The sequence below is a fragment of the Podarcis erhardii genome (genome assembly GCF_964252035.2).
Source record: "Podarcis erhardii genome assembly, chromosome: 6".
Classification (NCBI taxonomy): Eukaryota; Metazoa; Chordata; class Lepidosauria; order Squamata; family Lacertidae; genus Podarcis; species Podarcis erhardii.
In genome coordinates, this window is record NC_138510.1 from 9,630,531 (window position 1) to 9,650,787 (window position 20,257).

General features: G+C 46.0%; 1 protein-coding gene across 1 annotated transcript; it reads right to left on the reverse strand.

Moving 5' to 3' along the window:
- Positions 1–549: 549 nt before the first annotated feature.
- On the reverse strand, positions 550–18,784 carry OGFR (opioid growth factor receptor). Its single transcript, XM_081867635.1, has 8 exons — positions 18,369–18,784; positions 14,596–14,643; positions 11,235–11,297; positions 10,746–10,827; positions 6,283–6,361; positions 4,801–4,867; positions 3,593–3,741; positions 550–2,637 (listed from the first exon to the last, which is right to left on the reverse strand). Exons 1-8 carry the CDS (start codon positions 18,660–18,662, stop codon positions 1,017–1,019), a joined length of 2,403 nt encoding a protein of 800 aa, XP_081723761.1. The 5' UTR covers positions 18,663–18,784; the 3' UTR covers positions 550–1,016.
- Between the last annotated feature and the right edge of the window lie 1,473 nt (positions 18,785–20,257).

Sequence of the window (20,257 nt, forward strand, 5' to 3'; positions counted from 1 at the left end):
GGAAGCATTCGCTCCGTAACATGCACAGACATTTCCCCTTACTTTCTAGGAGGAAAAAAATGCGTGTAATGGAGCGAAAACTACGGTATAAGTTTGCAAACCACCCAGAGGCCTTGGTTGATGGTGCGGTATAGGAATGTCACCAAGACGCCTTCAGCTGCATTGAGGGGCAATGCCAGTCACTAGAGACCCCCCCCCCCAAGTCCCATCTTGCTACCTTTTTAGACTCTCCTCATATGGACAAGTAGTTAAGTAGCAGGAAGCAGAGAGTGAAAATAAACTGACAGTTCTCCCAATGAAGATGTAGAAAGTGGAGTCCTCCAATGATCAATTTTGAGATCTGTTTTTTAACTTGTTCATAAACCAAAGTCTATGGGGGGTAAATGGAGGAAAACAACTGTTGTTCCTTACTTCTCTACATTTAAGAACATGAAACCAGACGTCTCAAAAATTCTTCTCCCCGGAGATCTTTGCAAGATTGTTTAGTTTGGTTTCATTCTCAAACATGCCCAGTTTAATGATGAAGAAAAGAAACTAGAATCTCTTAACTAGAAGTTAGGAACTTTTATTTTAACAAAGCAAGATTAATTTAACAAATAGATTCCTTTCGGACCGTCTAGTAAATACTGGAAAATTTGCCCACAAAGTGGCATTTACTTGCTCAAAAAATGATTTCCGTTTCGAAACCAGAGCTGTTTGGAATCATTTATAAAGCAAAGGCGAAAACCCACACGCATTATTTTAGAATTCAGAAGATCAAGTATGCAAGTCAACAACTGGGGGAGTTTCATCTCAAAGCCTTTGTTGTCTGTCCCCAGTGAAAACAACACATTATGAAGGTCCTGGGCTTCATAACCAAGTATACAAAAAAAGAGGAACCAAAACACACACACACACACACACACACACACACACAGGCAGTGGACTGGTGCTGTTCTGATCAACTTGTAAAAAGATATGTCCTTTTAACTGCCTCCAGAATCAGTGGAACCACCTCATTCTTATCCAGGATAAAGCTATTCTGCTTCTAGACCTGATACAGAATTCACACCCTCCAAAGATTCAGGTGTTTCATTCCTATCTGCCACTCCTTCTGCCTTTCCTTCAACGCCCCCCTCTTCCTGTCCTGGGCTTTTGCCACCCACATCCTTCTTTTCACTGAATGGCAGAGTTTCGCTGGCCTGCAATCTCTTGACTTCCAAGGCAGAGGTAGTTCCTTCCTTGCCAGACTGGGCTGGCGCACAGCTGTCCGGCGAAAGGCTCGACTCGGCGTTAGTTTTGGAATTAACCAATAAATCCACACCCGGCGTTCTACAGTCGCTGTCTGTAGGAGTGTTGTCAATTGTTTCTGTCGCATCGTGGCAGGCTCGATCCGTCCTTTCGGTGCTGGCAGAGTTTATCTGGCCCTCAGAGGACGCCACCTTGATGCCCGCCTCTTCAGGTGTCCCCAAGGCACTGCCTTCCGATGTCATCTCAACTTTCCGCCTTTTTCTCATTGCGTCAGTGGCTTCTGTCTCCTTCATGTATCCACCATCCATACCACCTCCTCGGGGCAGCAAAGGGCAGGCCTTCTCCTCCATGAACCGAAGGTCATCGATTCCCTTCTGACCAATCACAACCTCTCCGAGGTTGGCAGAGATCTTCTCAATGTCGGTGGGGCTTCTCACCACCCTGACGCTTTCCTCGCTCAACCTGCTCATCTCCAGCTTCCTCTTCTTGCATTCCTTCGGACTTTCACCGGACGCTCCGCTCTCACCCTCGTCCGCGGGATCCTGCCTTTCCAGCTGGGGAGATGAAGAACCTGGAGCTCCATCTTTCCTCTTGCCCTTCTGTGCCCCGCTCTCGCCCTCCTCCACAAGATCCTGCCTTCCCAAGTTGACAAACGAAGAAACTGTTGTGTCTTCTTTCCCGCCGTCCTCCTCCGCCTTGACTTCCTCTGCTGTTAAGAGCCCACGTTGACTCGCCTTACCTGAAGCTTCGTGTTCACCTGCGGGACTCGTTTGGGGTCCCAGACCATCTCCGGCCTGCAATCCATCACCACAGATCACAGAGGAAGGCTCTCCCTCGATAACTTTGCTAAGGACAGAGTCACTGGATGAAAACCCAGGCTCATCATCACTTTTGGATACAGGCTCCTCAATCAGATTATCGGTTGTTTGGTCTACAGTAGGGCAAACGGTGCCTGTCATGTCCAGCAGCTCATCTTGATCGTTTTCCACACTCTCCCTCCTCGCAGGCTCTTCCTCAAGTCTCTGGCATGTTTTATGTTGCTGCTCGACTTCACTCTTTCCTGCGGTCTCCTCTCCATCCTCACTCTGCTCCCCCTCCAGCCGCTCGCTATTCAGGAATTCTGGGGACCGGGGTTTGAATCGCCGGAGCTTCCTGTGCGGGCCCCAGACGAAATCCCGCTTGGGCGTGAAGTGCCGCCATGCAAAATGCACCAGCTCCTTCCGCTGCTGCTTGTTCCGGACAGTGAACACAAAGTAGTCCAAGGCACTTCTCAGCACCCGCGGGAGCTCCTGGTGGACCAGGATCTCCGTCAGGAAGAACTTCACCAGGTGCATCTGGTAGTTTTCGTAGCCCAGCTCTCCCAAGCACTTCAGGATGCGAGTGATCCGCAAATTATTGTGGCTGAACCTGAAAGGGGGAGAAAGAAGGGGAAGTAAGTCTCACATTGTGAAGGCAAACGACTAGCACGGAAGGGAGCTACTATCCAAATATCCTACAAAGGACATTCCCACTTACTTTTTGGAATGGAACAAGCCGGCCGTGAAGTTACAGGAAACCAGGAAGAGGGCCTTCTTGGTAGTGGCGCCTTCCCTGTGGAATGCCCTCCCATTAGATGTCAAAGGAGATAAAAAAAACTACAGTCGTACCTTGGAAGTCGAACAGCTTGGTTCTCAAACATTTTGGCTTCAGAACGATCGAAACCCGGAAATGACTGTTCCAGTTTTCGAACGTTCTTTTGGAAGCCAAACGTCCAACAGGGCTTCAGCGGCTTCTGATTGGCTGCAGGAGCTTCCCACAATATACTCCCACAGAGACTACCTTACACAGCGTTTAAAACCAAAATCGCATTTGGATAGAAACTGTTTCTCACGCAGCTAGTCCTAGTCTTTCTAACCCTGTACCTTCTTCCAGAAGGCAGAAGCTGAAAGAGATCATTTCTGGGGTGTGCACTATCCTGCGCTATCTCTGCCGCTTTCTTATGGCACCTGGAAGCATAGATTTGATCCAAGGTGGGAAGAGTGCACCCAATTATTCTCTCCGCAGTCTTTACAACCCTGGACAGCATTGTTTTCCCCCTGACCGTGCAGCTCCCAAACCACACACACAGACCATAAGTTAATACACTCTCAACAGTACAATGGTAAAATGCCATCAACAGGTCCTTTGAGAGTTTATTTTTCCGGAGGATTCTCAGAAAATATAACCTCTGCTGTGCTCTCTTCATTGTGTCTTTACTGTTTTTTCCCCAGGTTAGGTCATCACTCAACTCCATTCCCAGAATGATGACTGCAGTAGTCAAGAGACGGCCGTGCAGGCGACTTGGTGACTTTTATGCTCAAGTATGTCTAGCAAAGCAACTCACTGGTTGAGGTTCTCGAATCTCTCTCTCCAGTTCTTTGCTCGCCGCAGTTCGCCCGTTTTCTCATTTAGCAGCTCGATTCCATAGAAGTCCAACATGAGCTTGTAAGCCCGGACGAACCTCGCCATGACTTCCTTCGATTTCTTGAAGGCCTGAAATACCCAACGGGCAGGACACAAAACGGTTGTTCTTTACTAATGACTTCATTGTTTCATTCTACTCGAAAACCGCTTTGAGGTTTTTATTACAATCCAGAGGTATAAATATATTGTGAAACTTTTTTTTTTTAATTAAGCACTGTTCGTTTAAACTTTTTTGTTTATTTGGTACTATTTTACTGCTTGATTTTGTGGGTGTCGTTTTTGACCTATGCAACCTGCTGCAAGATACTGCAAAGGTAAAGGGACCCCTGACCATTAGGTCCAGTCGTGGCCGACTCTGTGGTTGCGGCGCTCATCTCGCTTTATTGGCCGAGGGAGCCGGCGTACAGCTTCCAGGTCATGTGGCCAGCATGACTAAGCCGTTTCTGGCGAACCAGAGCAGCGCACGGAAACGCCGTTTACCTTCCCACCGGAGCGGTACCTGTTTATCTACTTGCACTTTGATGTGCTTTTGAACTGCTAGGTTGGCAGGAGCTGGGACCGAGCAACGGGAGCTCACCCCGTCGCGGGGATTTGAACCGCCGACCTTCTGATTGACAAGTCCTAGGCTTGGTGGTTTAACCCACAGCACCACCCGCAGCCCTAGTGCAAGATGCTGTATGAACAGCTATACAGGAACATTTTAGAGCTGAAACAACAGCAGCAACTTTAGAAGTTGGCCAAAGTGTTCCATCAAGGAGCAACTCAACAACCTTCATTCTGGTGCCCTCCATATTTTTTGAGCTATAACTCCCTTCAGTCCTGATAGCTAGCAATGCAGGTTGTGGGTCACCTCACTGGCTGAACCATAGGGATGTCTCCATCCTCTGACCGAAAGCTAGAGGGAAGACACCTCTGGGGATTCCTGGGTTCGGTGACTGGTGCTAGCGTGGAAGTAGGGAAATCGAGACACAGGTCTTATGGGCCCCAGCAGTCATAGCGCCAAAGCCACCACAGTCAGAGTTGCTATTATTTCATAAATGGGTGTAAAAAGAAGGCAGAAAACTCAGAATCCATTTTCCCCTACCTGTGGTTTTAAAGCCAATGTTTAAAGGGCAAGAGGACTCCTACCTGGATTTCTTGGCAGGTGAGAAGCCGCGCTCGCCAGTTCCTTCCCGGCTCACGCAAAGGAAATAACCTGGAAGGAAGTCAAACAAAGAGGGGAATCAAGTCTGCAAAGAAAACAAGAATTTAGCCCAGAAACAGGCAGGACATCCCAACTGCTGAGAGGCACAGAATCCAGCATGGTGCCCCTCAAGATGTTGTTGGATCCCAACTCTCACCGCCACTGCCCAGCTTCCTGGAAGGTGGGCCGCTGCTGCTGCTGCAGCAGGAAGGTTGATGGGGTGCAAACACACTGGCAGGAGCACCAGATTGTTTCCACCGGTGCAGCTGCACTGCGCTGACTTCCTTATTCTCTCATCCCTTCTGGCAAGCAACAGTGACCCCGCTTGGTCAGGAGCGAGTATAAAGGTTCTGCCTCGCCTGATGAGCCACTTCTGGAAGCAGCCATTTAGAAGAGACAATTATGCCCCTGGCTCAAGTTTTCTTACCAACTGCCATGATTGTGACAGAGTTGCAAAGATTCTTCCGCATTGCACAGAAACCTTAACTTCTGCAGAAATACCCAAGAAACCCTGATTAAGCCAGAAAACGGGTCAGTTTATTTAGGTATGATCCACATCTTCAAGACTTCAGAAAGTTGGCTACACATTAAAACAGAGGTCTGCAACATGGTGCCCGCAGGTGCACAGGTGGCCTCAGAGGCCTTCCCTGGTACCCCCAACCCCCAAAGTTAGGCTTGAGAGGAGGATACACTATTAATGGGATCTGCACTGGCTGGCAACTGGTTTAAGGTTTTATTCAGTATACCTGAAGAATCGTCTCCACCCCCATCGTTCTGCCCGGACACTGAAGTCCAGTGCCGAGGGCATTCTCGGTTCCCTCGCTGCGAGAAGCCAAGTTACAGGGAACCAGGCAGAGGGCCTTCTCGGTAGTGGCACCCGCCCTGTGGAACACCCTCCCACCAGATGTCAAAAAGAAAAACAACTACCGGACCTTTAGAAGACATCTGAAGGCAGCCCTGTTTAGGGAAGCTTTTAATGTTTAATAGATTATTGTATTTTAATATTCTATTGAAAGCTGCCCAGAGTTGCTGGGGAAACCCAGCCTGATGGGTGGGGTATAAATAAATTATAATCATCATCATCAAAACCTTGAATATGCATACAGCACAAGGACTGATGCTTTTTAACGTTATGCTCATTGGTGGGTGAGGGCACGAACCGTGGTAGCCCAGTACACGTCTATGTTTCTAGAATGCAAGCTGCAATTCACTATTAACAATATTTGATGGAAATAACCTTGTTTTTCATTGCAGTCCCGCCCAAAGGAAGTGTGTTACAGCCCCTCTGGAAGATGCTCTGGCTCAGATTTTGGAGAGCCTCCAAAAGAAGTGGAAAGGAAAGAACAGGAATGTCCAAAAACAAAAAAACAGCCTACAGCACTCCCAGTCCCCATGTGTCATTAGAATATCTAACGGGGGCCATTTACCACTGGATATACGAATGGTTTTCTTCCAGAGTTACATAGTCGTTATGCCACATCTCAAGGAGATCTTCAATAAGGAGGCCTAGAAGAGGATGGGAAACATAAGAAGGGTCTAAAATTAGACACAGCATGTAAATGAAGAGATTCCCCCATTGTTATTCTTATTAATTGAATTTATACCCCGCCTTTCCTCCCGAAGATGCCCAGGGTGGCAAACAGATACCCAATTCAAAACAAAACCCAAGCAGAACGTTCAAAAACAGCTAAAACATTCCCAAAACAATTAAAGACATATAAAGTCAGTTGCAGTTATATAATAAACAGCAATCTTGTGGATGCCAGGAATAGTATTACGCAGCCACCAAATGCCCGGGTAAAAAGGTAAAGGACCCCTGGACAGTTAAGTCCAGTCAAAGGCAACTATGGGGTTGCGGCGCTCATCTCGCTTTCAGGCTGAGGGAGCTGGTGTTTGTCCACAGACAGCTTTCTGGGTCATGTGGCCAGCAGGACTAAAATGCTTCTGGTACAACGGAACACTGTGACGGAAACCAGAGCACACGGAAATGCTGTTTACCTTCCCACCACAATGGTACCTATTTATCTACTTGCAATGGCATACTTTTGAACTGCTAGGTTGGCAGGAGCTGGGACAGAGCAACGGGAGCTCATTTTGTTGTGGGGATTCGAAGAACCACCAACCTTCTGATCGGCAAGCCCAAGAGGCTCCGTGGTTTAGACCACAGCGCCACCCATGTCCCTTTGACACTGGAGGGAGGGAGATTCAGAATGGGCAAAACAGTTTCTTCACACAGTGCAAAAACTATAGGATTCGCTGCTACAAGAGGCAGCAATGGCCACTGACTTGGGTGTCGTGAAAAGAGGATTAGACAAAGGAAACGGACTATGAAATAGATAGCTTTTTCCAAGAACAACATCTACAACAAATTGCAAAGGAAGAAAAAGAGCTATTAGACCAAATGATTACACAAGAAGAGATTAAAAAGGCCATAAAAAAGATGAAAATCGGGAAAGCACCGGGGCCGGACGGCCTACCGGCTAAATATTACAAAACATTAAGCGAACAAATATCCCCAATCCTGTGTGAAGTGATGAATAATACTCTAAAAGAGGGGGAAATCCCCAACTCCTGGAAGGAAGCATATATTACATTAATTTCTAAAAAAGATGTAGATGCTCTAGAGGTGAAAAACTACAGACCGATTTCGTTATTAAACAACGATTATAAGCTGTTTGCAGATGTGATGGCAGAAAGATTAAAAAAGGTCTTGAATAACAGAATTCACAAAGATCAAACGGGCTTCCTCCCAGGGAGACAACTGAGGGATAACGTAAGAAATGTAATAGACATAATTGAATACCTAGATACTAGAATAGACGTGCAGGCCGCCCTGGTATTCATAGATGCCGAAAAGGCATTTGATAATATTTCATGGGACTTCCTGAAGAAAAGTCTGACAGTGTTGGGGATGGGTGAAAGATTTAGAAAAGGCATAGAAGCTATCTATCATGAACAAAAGGCAAAACTTGTAATAAACAATACAACTTCAGAATTCTTTAATATACATAAAGGTACTAGACAAGGCTGCCCTCTATCTCCCCTACTATTTATAACAGTACTGGAAATATTCATTAAAAGATTGAGGGAAACAACAGAAGTTAAAGGAATCAAGATAGGATTGAATGAATATAAAATCAAAGCCTTTGCCGATGATATTGTACTAACCCTTCAAGACCCAAAGCATAGCGTAAAAGAAGCTCTACAAAAATTTGAAGAATTTGGCACTGTGTCAGGACTCAAGGTTAATAAGAACAAAACTAAGATGTTGGTTAAAAATTTAACTAAGGAAGAAATGGTAGATCTAGAGCAAAGGGTGGGAATAATGATGGCAAAAAAGGTAAAATACCTTGGGGTATGGATTACGGCTAAGAATATTAACCTGTTTAAAGATAATTATGAGACCACCTGGAAAAACATTAAGAAAGATTTGGAAATTTGGGACAGAATGAGACTATCCTTCTTAGGAAGGATAGCAGTTGTAAAAATGAACATTCTACCCAGAATGCTGTTTTTATTTCAAACTATCCCGGTACTCAAAGGTCCAAAGCAATGCCAAGAATGGCAGAGAACCTTGGCGAGATACATCTGGCAGGGAAAAAGACCGCGAATTAAAATGAAAATATTAGTAGATAAAAAGGAAAGAGGGGGCTTTTCCCTACCAGACCTGAGTCTATATTATGAAGCAGCATGTTTATTGTGGTTAAAAGATTGGATAAGTTTGGAAAACAGAGAATTACTAGATCTGGAGGGCTTCGACAACAGGTTCGGGTGGCACTCGTACCTGTGGTACGGAAAGGTGAAGGCACACAGGGGCTTCCTAAACCATATTTTTAGGGGTCCAATACTCCAGGTATGGGAGAGGAATAAAAATCTTTTGGAAAGGAAGACTCCTTGGTGGATTTCACCAATAGAGGTGTTGACTGTTAAGAAAACTAATATGGAAGAGAAGAATGCCACTTATGAAGAACTTATAACCAAATCAGAACAAGGTTTGAAACTTAGACCATACGAGCAGATAAAATCTTTTTTCACAAGTTGGCTACAATACCACCAGGTGAATGGTTTGTTAATTGAAGACAAAAAGAATTCAGGATTTGAAGATAAAAAATCTAGGTTTAGTGTGGAGGTAATAGAGGGAAAGAGTAAAACACTGTCTAGGATTTACGACATATTACTGGAGTGGTACACTAAAGACGAGGAGGTGAAGGAGGCAATGACAAAGTGGGCGATAGACGTGGGTTATAACATTGATTTTGAAAGGTGGTTAGAATTATGGAATAATAACACAAAGTTTACGGCGTGTATGGCACTGAGGGAAAATATGTGGAAGATGATATATAGGTGGCATCTTACACCTGTGAAACTAGCTAAAATCTACAGGTTAAAGAACAAAAGATGCTGGAAATGTGGGGAAGCAGAAGGCGATTTTTACCACATGTGGTGGTTATGTAATAAAGTGAAAAAATTTTGGGAACTAATATATAATGAACTTTAAAAAATTCTTAAATATACTTTTCCCAAAAAACCTGAAGCCTTTCTGCTAGGAATGTTGGGTAAAGAGATTAAAAAAGAAGACAAGAATATATTCCTCTATGCCACCACAGCCGCAAGAACTATGCTGGCACAAAACTGGAAAATGGAAACCATACCTAGTATAAGTGATTGGCAGGTTAAAATGGTGGAATACGCCGAACTTGCTAGATTAACGGGTAGAATACGAGACCAAGATGAGCAAAAATTTCATAAAAATTGGAGTAAATACTGGAAATATATTGAAAATAAATAGTAGAAGACACTGGTGGGCCTGGATTAACTCTAACAGAGAATGTCTAATATTTAAGATTAAGAGAAAATACGTGAATGTAGGATTATTTGATACTTACCAATAGGGTGGAGGGAAGTCCAGGACTAAATAAAGTCCAAAGGGTTTTTTGTTTTTTTTTGATGATAAGAAATTTTTGTTTTTTGATCCTTTTTTTTTCTTTCCTCTTTTGTAAAAAAGAAAAAATGAACAATAATTTATTTATATGTATGTTTATACGTTCAGTGATATGGTGATTTGTACAATGTATATTTATATAGACATGTGTATTATTTAAAGCTCGAATAAAAAAGTATTTAAAAAAAAAAAAAAAAAGAGGATTAGACAAAATTATGGAGGACAGAGCTAGCAATTTGCTACCAGCCATGACGGCTGTGCTGTACTTCCACAGTTGGTGGTCATATGCCTCTGAATGCCAATTGATGGAGGTTTCAGGAAAAGAGAATCAGAGCTGGAAGGGACCCTCAGGATCATCTAGTCTAACCCCCTGCAATGCAGGAGGATTGAACTTGCAACCTCGGTGATATCAGCACCATGCTCTAACCAACTGAGCTATCCAGGCTGAGAGTACTTGTGTCCCCCGCTTACAACCCTGGAGAGCTGCTGCCAGTCCGTGCAGGCAATACTAAGTTAGATGTGCCAATGGCCTGACTTGATACAATGCAACTTCCAGTGTTCCAAGCCGTGTGGATTTCCCAGGCAATCTCCACCACTCAGGGACTGTAGGAATTACTGCATGGCTGACCTATCGTGGTGTATTGTGAGGAAGAATTCATAAACACCTGCAGGAGAAACAGAGGCCTTTTGCCCCGGGAAAAGAGAGAACGAAACCTGCTCCTTGCAACAGCAGAATGCAACGGGTTCCCTTTTACAGATTTAATTTTGCCTTCCAGGGGGAACAGCTGTAGGAAATATATATAGGCCTTCAATCATTTCTGCAGGAACAGGCATAAATAAATAGCGTTCTAAAACCAAATACAATTCACTCCCCTGTCAAGGGCCAGTGGGGGTGCAAGAGCTAACATTTGCCTTGGGGAAAAGAGAGAATAATATCAAAAGCCATACCATTAGGCTGAAAACTCATCTCGTTTTTGTAAAACCTCAAATTCCACATTTTCTCCTCTCTCATTTCTGTTTCTTCCAAACCCTGAGGAAGGAAGGAAGAAACATCATTGGAGAATGTGGATGATCTATTACTGAGCTACCCCAGGAAAATCTTGACCACACACAACCTGTTGCGTGCCACACCCCTTTAGCAGACTTAATTGGGACATCAGAAATAGCCTTTTCTCTTTTTTTGGAACCAATGATTTCTTTGCTGGAGAGAAGCTCCCATCACTCCTAGCCATGGGCGTGATGCTGACTGGGGCTGATGTGACAACATCTGGAGAGCACCCGGTTGGCTACCCCTGACTGGGAGGTTTCCTTTCTAAATTAAGCGCCATTCAATCTTAGTTATGTGGATCACTGGGGGCTTATATACAAGATACAATAAATGAATGGCACAGCCAGCTAGCAGTCTCTTGTTATGAACGATGATCAACACACTCTTACCGGATAATGTTGCCTGTATTTCTGCATGTCTTTTGCTGCCATCCAGTTGCGACCAGCTGCGTTCTAAGAGAGGGGGGGTGAGAGTTAAGGGAGGGTCTGTGAAGCTGAATTATCCCTATAAAAAACCCTCCAGACCACCACAAAAACCAATGTAGTCCTTCCATATTGACAATGCAAAGTGCAAAGTTACTTAGATCGAAGGGATGAAAATTCCAGAGAAGCCTGGATAGCTCAGCTGGTTACAGTGTGGTGCTGAAAACACCAATGTTGCAGGTTCGATCCCTGTATGGGACACCTGATTATTCCTACATTGTAGGGGGTTGGACTAGAAGATCCCCAGGGTCCCTTGAAACTCTAGAATTCTATGAAAATCTATTTTAGATGCAGTGCTCATGTTTAGTGGATGATAATGATAATAATTATTTATTATTTATACCCCGCCCATCTGGCTGGGCTTCCCCAGCCACTCTGGGCGGCTTCCAACAAAATACAATAATCCATCAAACATTAAAAGTTTCCCTAAACAGGGCTGCCTTCAGATGTCTTCTAAAAATCTGGTAGTTGTTGTTCTCTTTGACATCTGGTGGGAGGGCGTTCCACAGGGAGGGCACCACTACCGAGAAGGCCCTCTGCCAGGTTCCCTGTAACTCGGCTTCTCCCAGTGAGGGAACTGCCACAAGGCCCTCGGCGCTGGACCTCAGTGTCCAGGTAGAACAATGGGGGTGGAGATGCTCCTTCAGGTATGCTGGACCGAGGCCGTTTAGGGCTTGAAAGGTCAGCACCAACACTTTGAATTGTGCTAAGAAACGTAGTGGGAGCCAATGTAGGTCTTTCAAGACCTATGTGGTCTCGGTGGCCACTCCCAGTCACCAGTCTAGCTGCCGCATTCTGAATTAGTTGTAGTTTCCGAGTCACCTTCAAAGGTAGCCCCACGTAGAGCGCTTTGCAGTAGTCCAAACAAGAGATAACCAGAGCATGCACCACTCTGGCGAGACAGTCTGGCTTGCCACATAATCTCTCACACTCTTGACATTCCTAAATCAGCAGGACCTTTAAATCAGCAGGCCTATGCTCAGTGAAGGCACAGGGGTGACTTTTACGGGGTTCTGCACAACCCCACACACCCACCAAGCTCTGGGAACCACCACCCTGCCCCAGATACGGCCCCAAGTAAGCTGCGCTGAGCAGGGTGATCGATCTTGGTTGCGAAGGGGTGTTCCCAAATAAAAGCTGTTTGCAGAGTATCACCTGCATGCTGTAGAATTCCTCGCTCGCCTCAACAGAGTGGCTGGGGAAACCCAGCCAGATGGACAGGGTAGAAACAGTAAAATTATTATTATCAACAGCTGTTGAGCAGAAGCGGTGATCAAAGGCAGGGAGTCATCAGGCAGGAAGGAGAGTGCAAGGCAGGCAGGAAGTTGGGTCTGGTCCTTGGATTTTTTGCTGGGATTTTATGGTCTGCTCCCCAACAGCCATGGATTGCTCTGGGCCCCCCAACCCGACCCACAGCAAACCATGGCTGTCTGGACCCAACTCACCCGACTCCCTCTGAATAGGCCTGATTCGGCTCAGGGTGGGGCTGAATCTGGTGCACAGCCCTAGTGATGTGGATGCCATGGGAAGAGAATGCCATTGGCGTGCTTTGCCATGGGGGTTATAGCTAGCTAGCACCAACCCGCCATATGTTTACTGAACATAGGGCTGCTTTGCTAGAAGAGACCTTGAGCGCTCCGTCTGTGAGCCTTGGGCTTCCTGCTTAATTGCCAACCTTACCTCCTTGTATCGACTCTCTGTGCAGTTTGCAAACAGACTTCACCATGGCTTTATTTTTAGTATCTCACATCACGGAACAAGCAGTCAGGGTTCCATGAATAGTGAATCACTGCATGCCAAATGGTTTACTGGTTCACTCCCATCATGCTCTCAAGTGATATTTTTACGGGAAGCCATGCCCTCAGAGTGCTCCTTGGCCGAGAGCCACATTCTCTTCTGTGCAACCTTGGGAGGGCCACAGCTCAGTTGGATAGAGCGTGGTGCTGATAATGCCAAGGCTGCAGGTTCAATCCCCGTACGGGACAGCTGCCTATTCCTGCGCTGTAGGAAGTCTGACTAGATCAGGGTTTGCCAAACTTGGGTCTCCAGCTGTTTCTGGACTACAACTCCCATCATCCCTAGCTAGCAGGAGCAGTGGTCAGGGATGCTGGGAACTGTAGTCCCAAAACAGCTGGAGACCCAGGTTTGGGAAGCCCTGGACTAGATGAACCCAAGGGCCCCTTCCAAGTCCAAGTGAGTGGAACAGGAAGTGTAAATTTGACCCTTGGGCAGCAGGTCAGTTTCTATGCGTGCACGCACAACCCTCTCTCTCTTTCTCCCCCATGCCTCCACCAAGAAGCATCAGTAGAGTTCAAGGAGGACAAGTTCCAGCCAGGCAAAAACATATGGGGTGGGATGCAGGGCCAGTGACAGGTCTGGGCTGGGGACAGTTCCAAGGGCCAGATAGAGACACATTTGCTGCTCAGTGTTGAGGATCCCCTACCCTCACACTGGACTAACGTGGCGAGAAGCGGCATCCCAATAACGGGAAGGGCGATAACATCCACACGAACACATGCTGCAGGAGCAAGTCCATGATGGCTCCTTATTAAAGGGACAAGTGCAACTTTTGCACCACTCTCCTCTACAGTACAGTGGTACCTCGGGTTACAGACGCTTCAGGTTACAGACGCTTCAGGTTACAAAGTCCGCTAACCCAGAAATAGTACCTCGGGTTAAGAAATTTGCTTCAGGATGAGAACAGAAATCGTGCTCCGGCAGCACAAGGCCCATTAGCTAAAGTGGTGCTTCAGGTTAAGAACAGTTTCAGGTTAAGAACGGACCTCCAGAACAAATTAAGTACTTAACCCGAGGTACCACTGTACATAAGTTTGCAAAGTAGCTATGCTATTTGATGTCTTGCCTCCTACCCTTCCTCGTACAGAGCTCATAGAGGGTGGCTAACAACAGTCCTGCAAAAATTAAACTGGTCTTAAGGCGATGCCTGAGAGAAAATGGTATTGGAGAGGTTGGGCAACCAGAAGGGAGATTGGGGTCTTGGGCCTCGTAAGTCTTTATAGATCAAAACCAACACTTCCAAATGAGCCCGGAAACTAATTGGAAGTTACTGGGCCTAACAAGCTACTTTAGCGTTTATAGTTTAGATTCTTTGCAGCTCAAAACTGGTCCTTCAGCTCAGGAAGGCATGAAAACAGCAAGACCACCAAATTTGCTCACTTGCATCGGATCAAACACACAAAGGCCACAGGAGAAGACCACACAGTCCAATTCTTTAAAAGGCATAAAACTTTAAAAAGAAAACACCTACCGTGCGTTTTCTAAAGCTCATGGAGGCAAGGCTTGGCCGTTGCCACTCCTGCAGAGAGAAAACAGGACATTTAAAAGTTTTAGAAACATTTGGGATATTGGTATCAACAGTCAGAACGAATGTATTTCACCAACACCTGACAAAAAACCTCTTCATTTGGTTCATCGTGGTTCTTCGTTATTTCTGGGAATATTAAGCGGTCATAGAATTGCAAGGTCAAGAAAGGAGAGTCATGTTGGTTGTGCAACTCCTATGACCACTATCAGAAAACTAAACAAGAATCAGTGAATAGTTTGTGGCATTCTTTTCCAATCTGGAATCCCACTAGATTTGGGGACTACAACTCACATCGGCCCTGGTTGATGGCTGGCGCTGATGGGATTTGTAGTCCAAAACATCTGAAACGCACCAGGTTGAAGAAAATTGTTGTGTGGAATAACTCAGAAATAATATTTCTTTGTTGCTTGAAGACAAATGGCTAAACAAATGGCTTCACGGGAACCTTTTTTCAAGCATTGCATTCAATAGTTCTGGTAACTGGCCAAGAGTAGAAAATTTGCTTTTCTGGCCAAGGAGCGCCTCAGCCCAGTATACCTGAAGGAGAGTCTCCACCGCCATCGTTCAGCCTGGACACTGATGTCCAGTGCCGAGGGACTTCTGGCAGTTCCCTCCCTGCGAGAAGTGAGGTTACAAGGAACCAGGCAGAGGGCATTCTCGGTGGTGGCGCCTGCCCTGTGGAACGACCTCCCATCAGATGTCATGGAAATAAACAACTCTCTGACTTTTAGAAGATATCTGAAGGCAGCCCTGTTTAGGGAAGTTTTTAATGTTTGATGTTCTGCCGTATTATTTATATTCTGTTGGGAGCCGCCCAGAGTGACTGGAGGAACCCAGCCAGATTGATGGGGTATAAATAATAAACTATTATATTATTATTTACCCGGAACATCCCAGCCTGGACCAAAGAAAGTTTTGAACTTCATGAAAAAGCAGTCAATTAATTTCATACCTGGAAATGGTTACCCCCCTTTTTAATTCATGTTCGCTTATTAATACTTTCTATTATGTAACTCTATTATGTAATGGGGATGTTTAACTCCCAGTATGAGAACTGGATGTGGCTTCCCAAGCAACTTTTGTGGGTGACCCACCCCACTAATTTTGACAGCAGCAGCAGCAAAAAACAACAACACAGATACACAACTGGGAGGCGACTCTCCTACTCAGCTGATCTGGGTGAATCAGCCAAAAAGCAGACAAGCTCCAAAAAGCAGATTGGTATTAAATTTGGCATCTACACCAGCAATCCTGACCTTCTCAGGTTGCTTCCTAAGAATCAGTGCAAACTTAGAAACTGAAATATGAGAGTGCCTTACACAGGCACTATTGTATTTCAGTTTTGTTTCTTGCAAGTTGCACAGCAAGACCAAATCCAAATATTAGTTTCAATTTCTCTGTTGGTGGGAGATGCAAGATATATCTGAAGGAGCGTCTCCACCTCTATCGTCCAACCCAGACACTGAGGTCCAGCTCCGAGGGCCTTCTGGCAGTTCCCTCTCTGCGAGAAGTGAGGTGACAGGGAACCAGGCAGAGGGCCTTCTCGGTAGTGGCGCCCTCCCATCAGATGTCAAGGAAACAAACAACTATCTGACTTTTAGAAGACATCTGAAGGCAGCCCTGTTTAGGGAAATTTTTTATGTTTGATGTTTTATCGTGCTTTTAATATTCTGTTGGGAGCCGCGCAGAGTGGCTGGGGAAACCCAGCCAGATGGGTGGAGTATAAATAATAAATTATTATTTTCTTGCGGCCCTTTAATTCTCTTTTCCCCTAGGCTGAAGAAACAGAATAGGTCTACTCACCTTCAATATCCAATGGGAGTTGATTTATTAAAAGGAAGGCTGGATAAGCCTTGTTTGCACGTCACACTAAACTGTAGTTAAAAACAAAGCACGGTTTATGTGAATGAGCTGTGTGCTTTCATTTGTTCCTCCCCTGCTCCTGTTGAGCTGGGGAGGGAACAAACCAGAAGCCGGCCGCACTTTACATATGTAACCCAGTGCTCATGGTTTGTTTCTCTCCAAACAAACCATCAGTGCTGGTTCACACGTAATATGATAGCAGCCTGTGGCTTGCTCCCTCGCCAATACTGTGACAGAAGGAGCAGAGGAGGAGCAAAATTTTGTGCAGCGTGCAACTAAAAGCTGGCCATTTGAATTAAACCACAGCTTATTTTTAACTATGGTTAAGCTTTAAAGTGACATGTGAAAATGCATAAAATAAGAAGTAACAGACTTATTTTTTAAGTTTCATAACTATGCAACTATCGCCTAGTAAATTTATTTTTATTTTTTTACCATGGTCTTAATTGTTTCATCTGCTGGGTTTAAGGTTTTTTGGGCTGTGTTTTCTGCTTTGTAACTTTGTTTTTAAGAGTTTTATTGTGAAATGCACATCATCGTTGTTTTTTTATCAGACTGTACATCATTATTGCGTACCTTACTGTGAATGCCCCCAAGAATTCAGCTGGATGTGTGGTATATTAATGTAGTAATAATAATAATAATTTATTATTTATACCCCACCCATCTGGCTGGGTTTCCCCAGCCACTCTGGGCGGCTCCCAATCGGATATTAAAAACACAATACAGCATTAAACATTAATGTAACAAATTAGAACGGTGGTTAATGTTTTGGGTTTCAAGTAAAACACAAAATGTTTCTATAAACTGCTGCATTAGCCAAGCAATTAAAAGATGGCTGGCCTAGAACCTTTCTTCCCCGGGGGAGAAACTTTTCTACATACGAACATTTATGTTTTTTTAAAAAAATCACGAGCTTTCAGAAGTGCGACTGTACACCTTCCGCATTCTGAAGGCTTCTGCAATGCAAGGCCTGCCATTGAAAAATATGGTTTCAAGATGCCAGTTAAGCCAAAAACTCCTTTGAGCGGCCTTAGGCAAATTCCATTGCCCAGCTTCCCACAACCCTAGACCAGAGCAGAAAAATATAAATAAATGAGAATCAACCACTGAGAGTGTTCCTGCAATTAGGAGGAAGGAACAGGACAGTTAAAAACACATTTGCACCCTCCCCAACACCACTATCGGGGCTGAATAACAGTATTAGCCATCGCCCAACTTCCTGCATCCCCGCAAGTTTGGGCAACGCTGGACAAGAGACCCCTTTGCAAATGCACTGATCTGCAACAAGACGTGCGCCCGACCCTTTGAGGCCGAGGAAGACGGGAGTAGCGTCCCGTGCCCGGCTGGCACTTTCTCAAATATTTCTGATCGTCTAAGAGGGCTTTTCGTTTCTGTTTCCTCGTTTTCCCGGGAGGGAGAGGTCGAGTTACGCAAGGCGAACCGTAGCAGTGATCTCCCTTCCGATCACGCCGCCCCTCCCCACAATAATAGCCGCAAACGAGCCCCTTCTAAAAAAACACCACCACCACGTTGGGAAAAAAATCGTGCGCTGCAACCTCTCCAGTAAATGGATTTATTTATATGCCCTAAACAGGCAGCTCTGTTTAGGGGAGCTTTTAAGGTTTAATAGGTTTTTGTATTTTAATATTCTGTTGGAAGCCACCTAGAGGGGCTGGGGAAACCCAGCCAGACGGGAGGGGTATAAATAATAAATAATAATAATAATTAAAAGCGCGCGCACACACACGACCCCCCCCTTGCCTCCTTCTCTGCAGAGACCCGGAAGGGATCAAAGGCCACTTTATATGCAACCTCCCCCCCCCCCCCAAGCCATAGGCAAAGACCCTCACCTGGCTACTGGAGGGCGACCACCAGCCTGGGCTGCTGCTGGGCTGGGGCTTCTCTTGAATTCCTGCGTCTTTGTCAGCGGCTGGAGCCGCCCCCGAGTCCTTCCTCCCCACATCTCCCCCCAGCTGCCTTGCACCTTCTTCTTCTTCTTCTTCTCCTCCCTCCCCCTCTTCTTCCTCCTCTTCCCAGGTGGAATCGTACTCCCAGAATCCTTCCTCCTCCTCCTCTTCCTCGCCTGCTCGGTCCTCCTCCTCCTCCTCCTCCTCCTCCTCCGTCCCCCACCGCCATTCCGCCATCCTCGCCGAAGAAGACGCGCGCAAGAAAGGAAACCGAAAGAAAAGCGGATGCAGCCGGGCGGCGAGAGAGACGAGGAGGAGGCGGCGGCGGCGGCGGCGGCGATGCAAAGCGAAAGGCACGTGGGAGGAGGAGGCGGGGGCGGCCGCGGGTGGCCCCACCCCGAGCTGCTCTCTCATTGGCCGGCGAGCTCTCCTTCCGAACGTTGGGGACCCGATGGAACGCGGGCGCAGACTCAAGACTGTTTTATCAATGACGGCGCCCGTCTGTACGGGAAACGGGGCGACCTTGCAAGGCTGGCGCCGCCTTAGCCGCGCGCTGCTCCTCGTATATACGCCTCGCGTATTTTCAGTGCGTACCGGTGGCGGGGTTTTTTTTTTACAGAGTTCCGCTCTGTTCAGCGCGGCTTTTCCTTCCCAATACACACAGGATGTGCAGCCTCAGGCAACAATACTAGGAGATAATATAAGCTGCTGGGACTAAACCGATGTTTTTGTTCTTTATCCATAGCTACTCCTGTCGATTATTTCTTAAACGAAGAGGGGGGTTCAAAATGTTAAATAATCTGGTTTTTTCCCCTGTGATTATTACTACCATGGTGCTATGTAAATTTATGTTTTTGATGTTGTACGCCACCCTGAGATCTTTGGATAAAGCTCAGTTTACGAATTAAATTAATATTTTATGTGGAGATCGGGGTGTTCAAAGTGCCATACAATGAAGTCAAAGGGGGTGGGTGATAACGGTTGAAAAGGCAAAACACCCCACATTTTAGCAGTAAAGGAGCTCATCGGCCCCAAACATCCCAGGAAAACCATCACAAACAGCCACTCCCCCCCCCCAAGACAGTAGGAAGAATATGGATAGGTATGGTAAGGCTGAGAGCATGGCATCCTAGGGAATGTATTGTTATAGGATTGGTGGGTTGGTTTGGATGATGCCTGGGGGCCCCAACCAAGCCTGTGATTTTGCCTCTGTAAGATGGCAGTTTGTAGTAGAAGGGACTGCTGAAATGGCAAAATCGGTGGTTTGTTTGTTTGTAGTTAGCATGCCAAAGAGAGTTGGTCAAAAACAAATGTGTTAAGGGCTGCCAAACGTCTGGGTTTTCCCAGACATGTCCAGGAATTGGACTGTCAAAATGGCGTCCGGGCAAAATGTCTGGGAAAACCTGGATGTATGGCAACTAGGGCGCAAAAAAAAGAAAACCACCCACCCACTTTTGGGAAAATGGCAACCCTAGATGTGTTGCCATAGAAACTAGCTAGCTAGTGATGCTTTCAGGAGGAGAGCATGTGCCTTTTCCCCTCTCACTTTGCTGGATGAGGAGTAAGAAGACTAGGCCAGGAGCCAGCTTTTGTCTAGGCCTATTCTGGAGCTGGGCCGACACAGCGGCTAGACTTGCCCTGTGTGCTAAAACCAAAGCTGTGACTTTACGGGGAAACCTCTTCTCCCCAAGAATCCTCATGGGGAAAGGAAGATCTTTTGAAGTGTGAATGTTGAGACCTGCCATCTCATGCTCAAGCTGCATATATGGGAAAATAAAACCATATACCCTAAACACATCACTGTCTCCAGCGACTTTCATTTCAAGGGGACC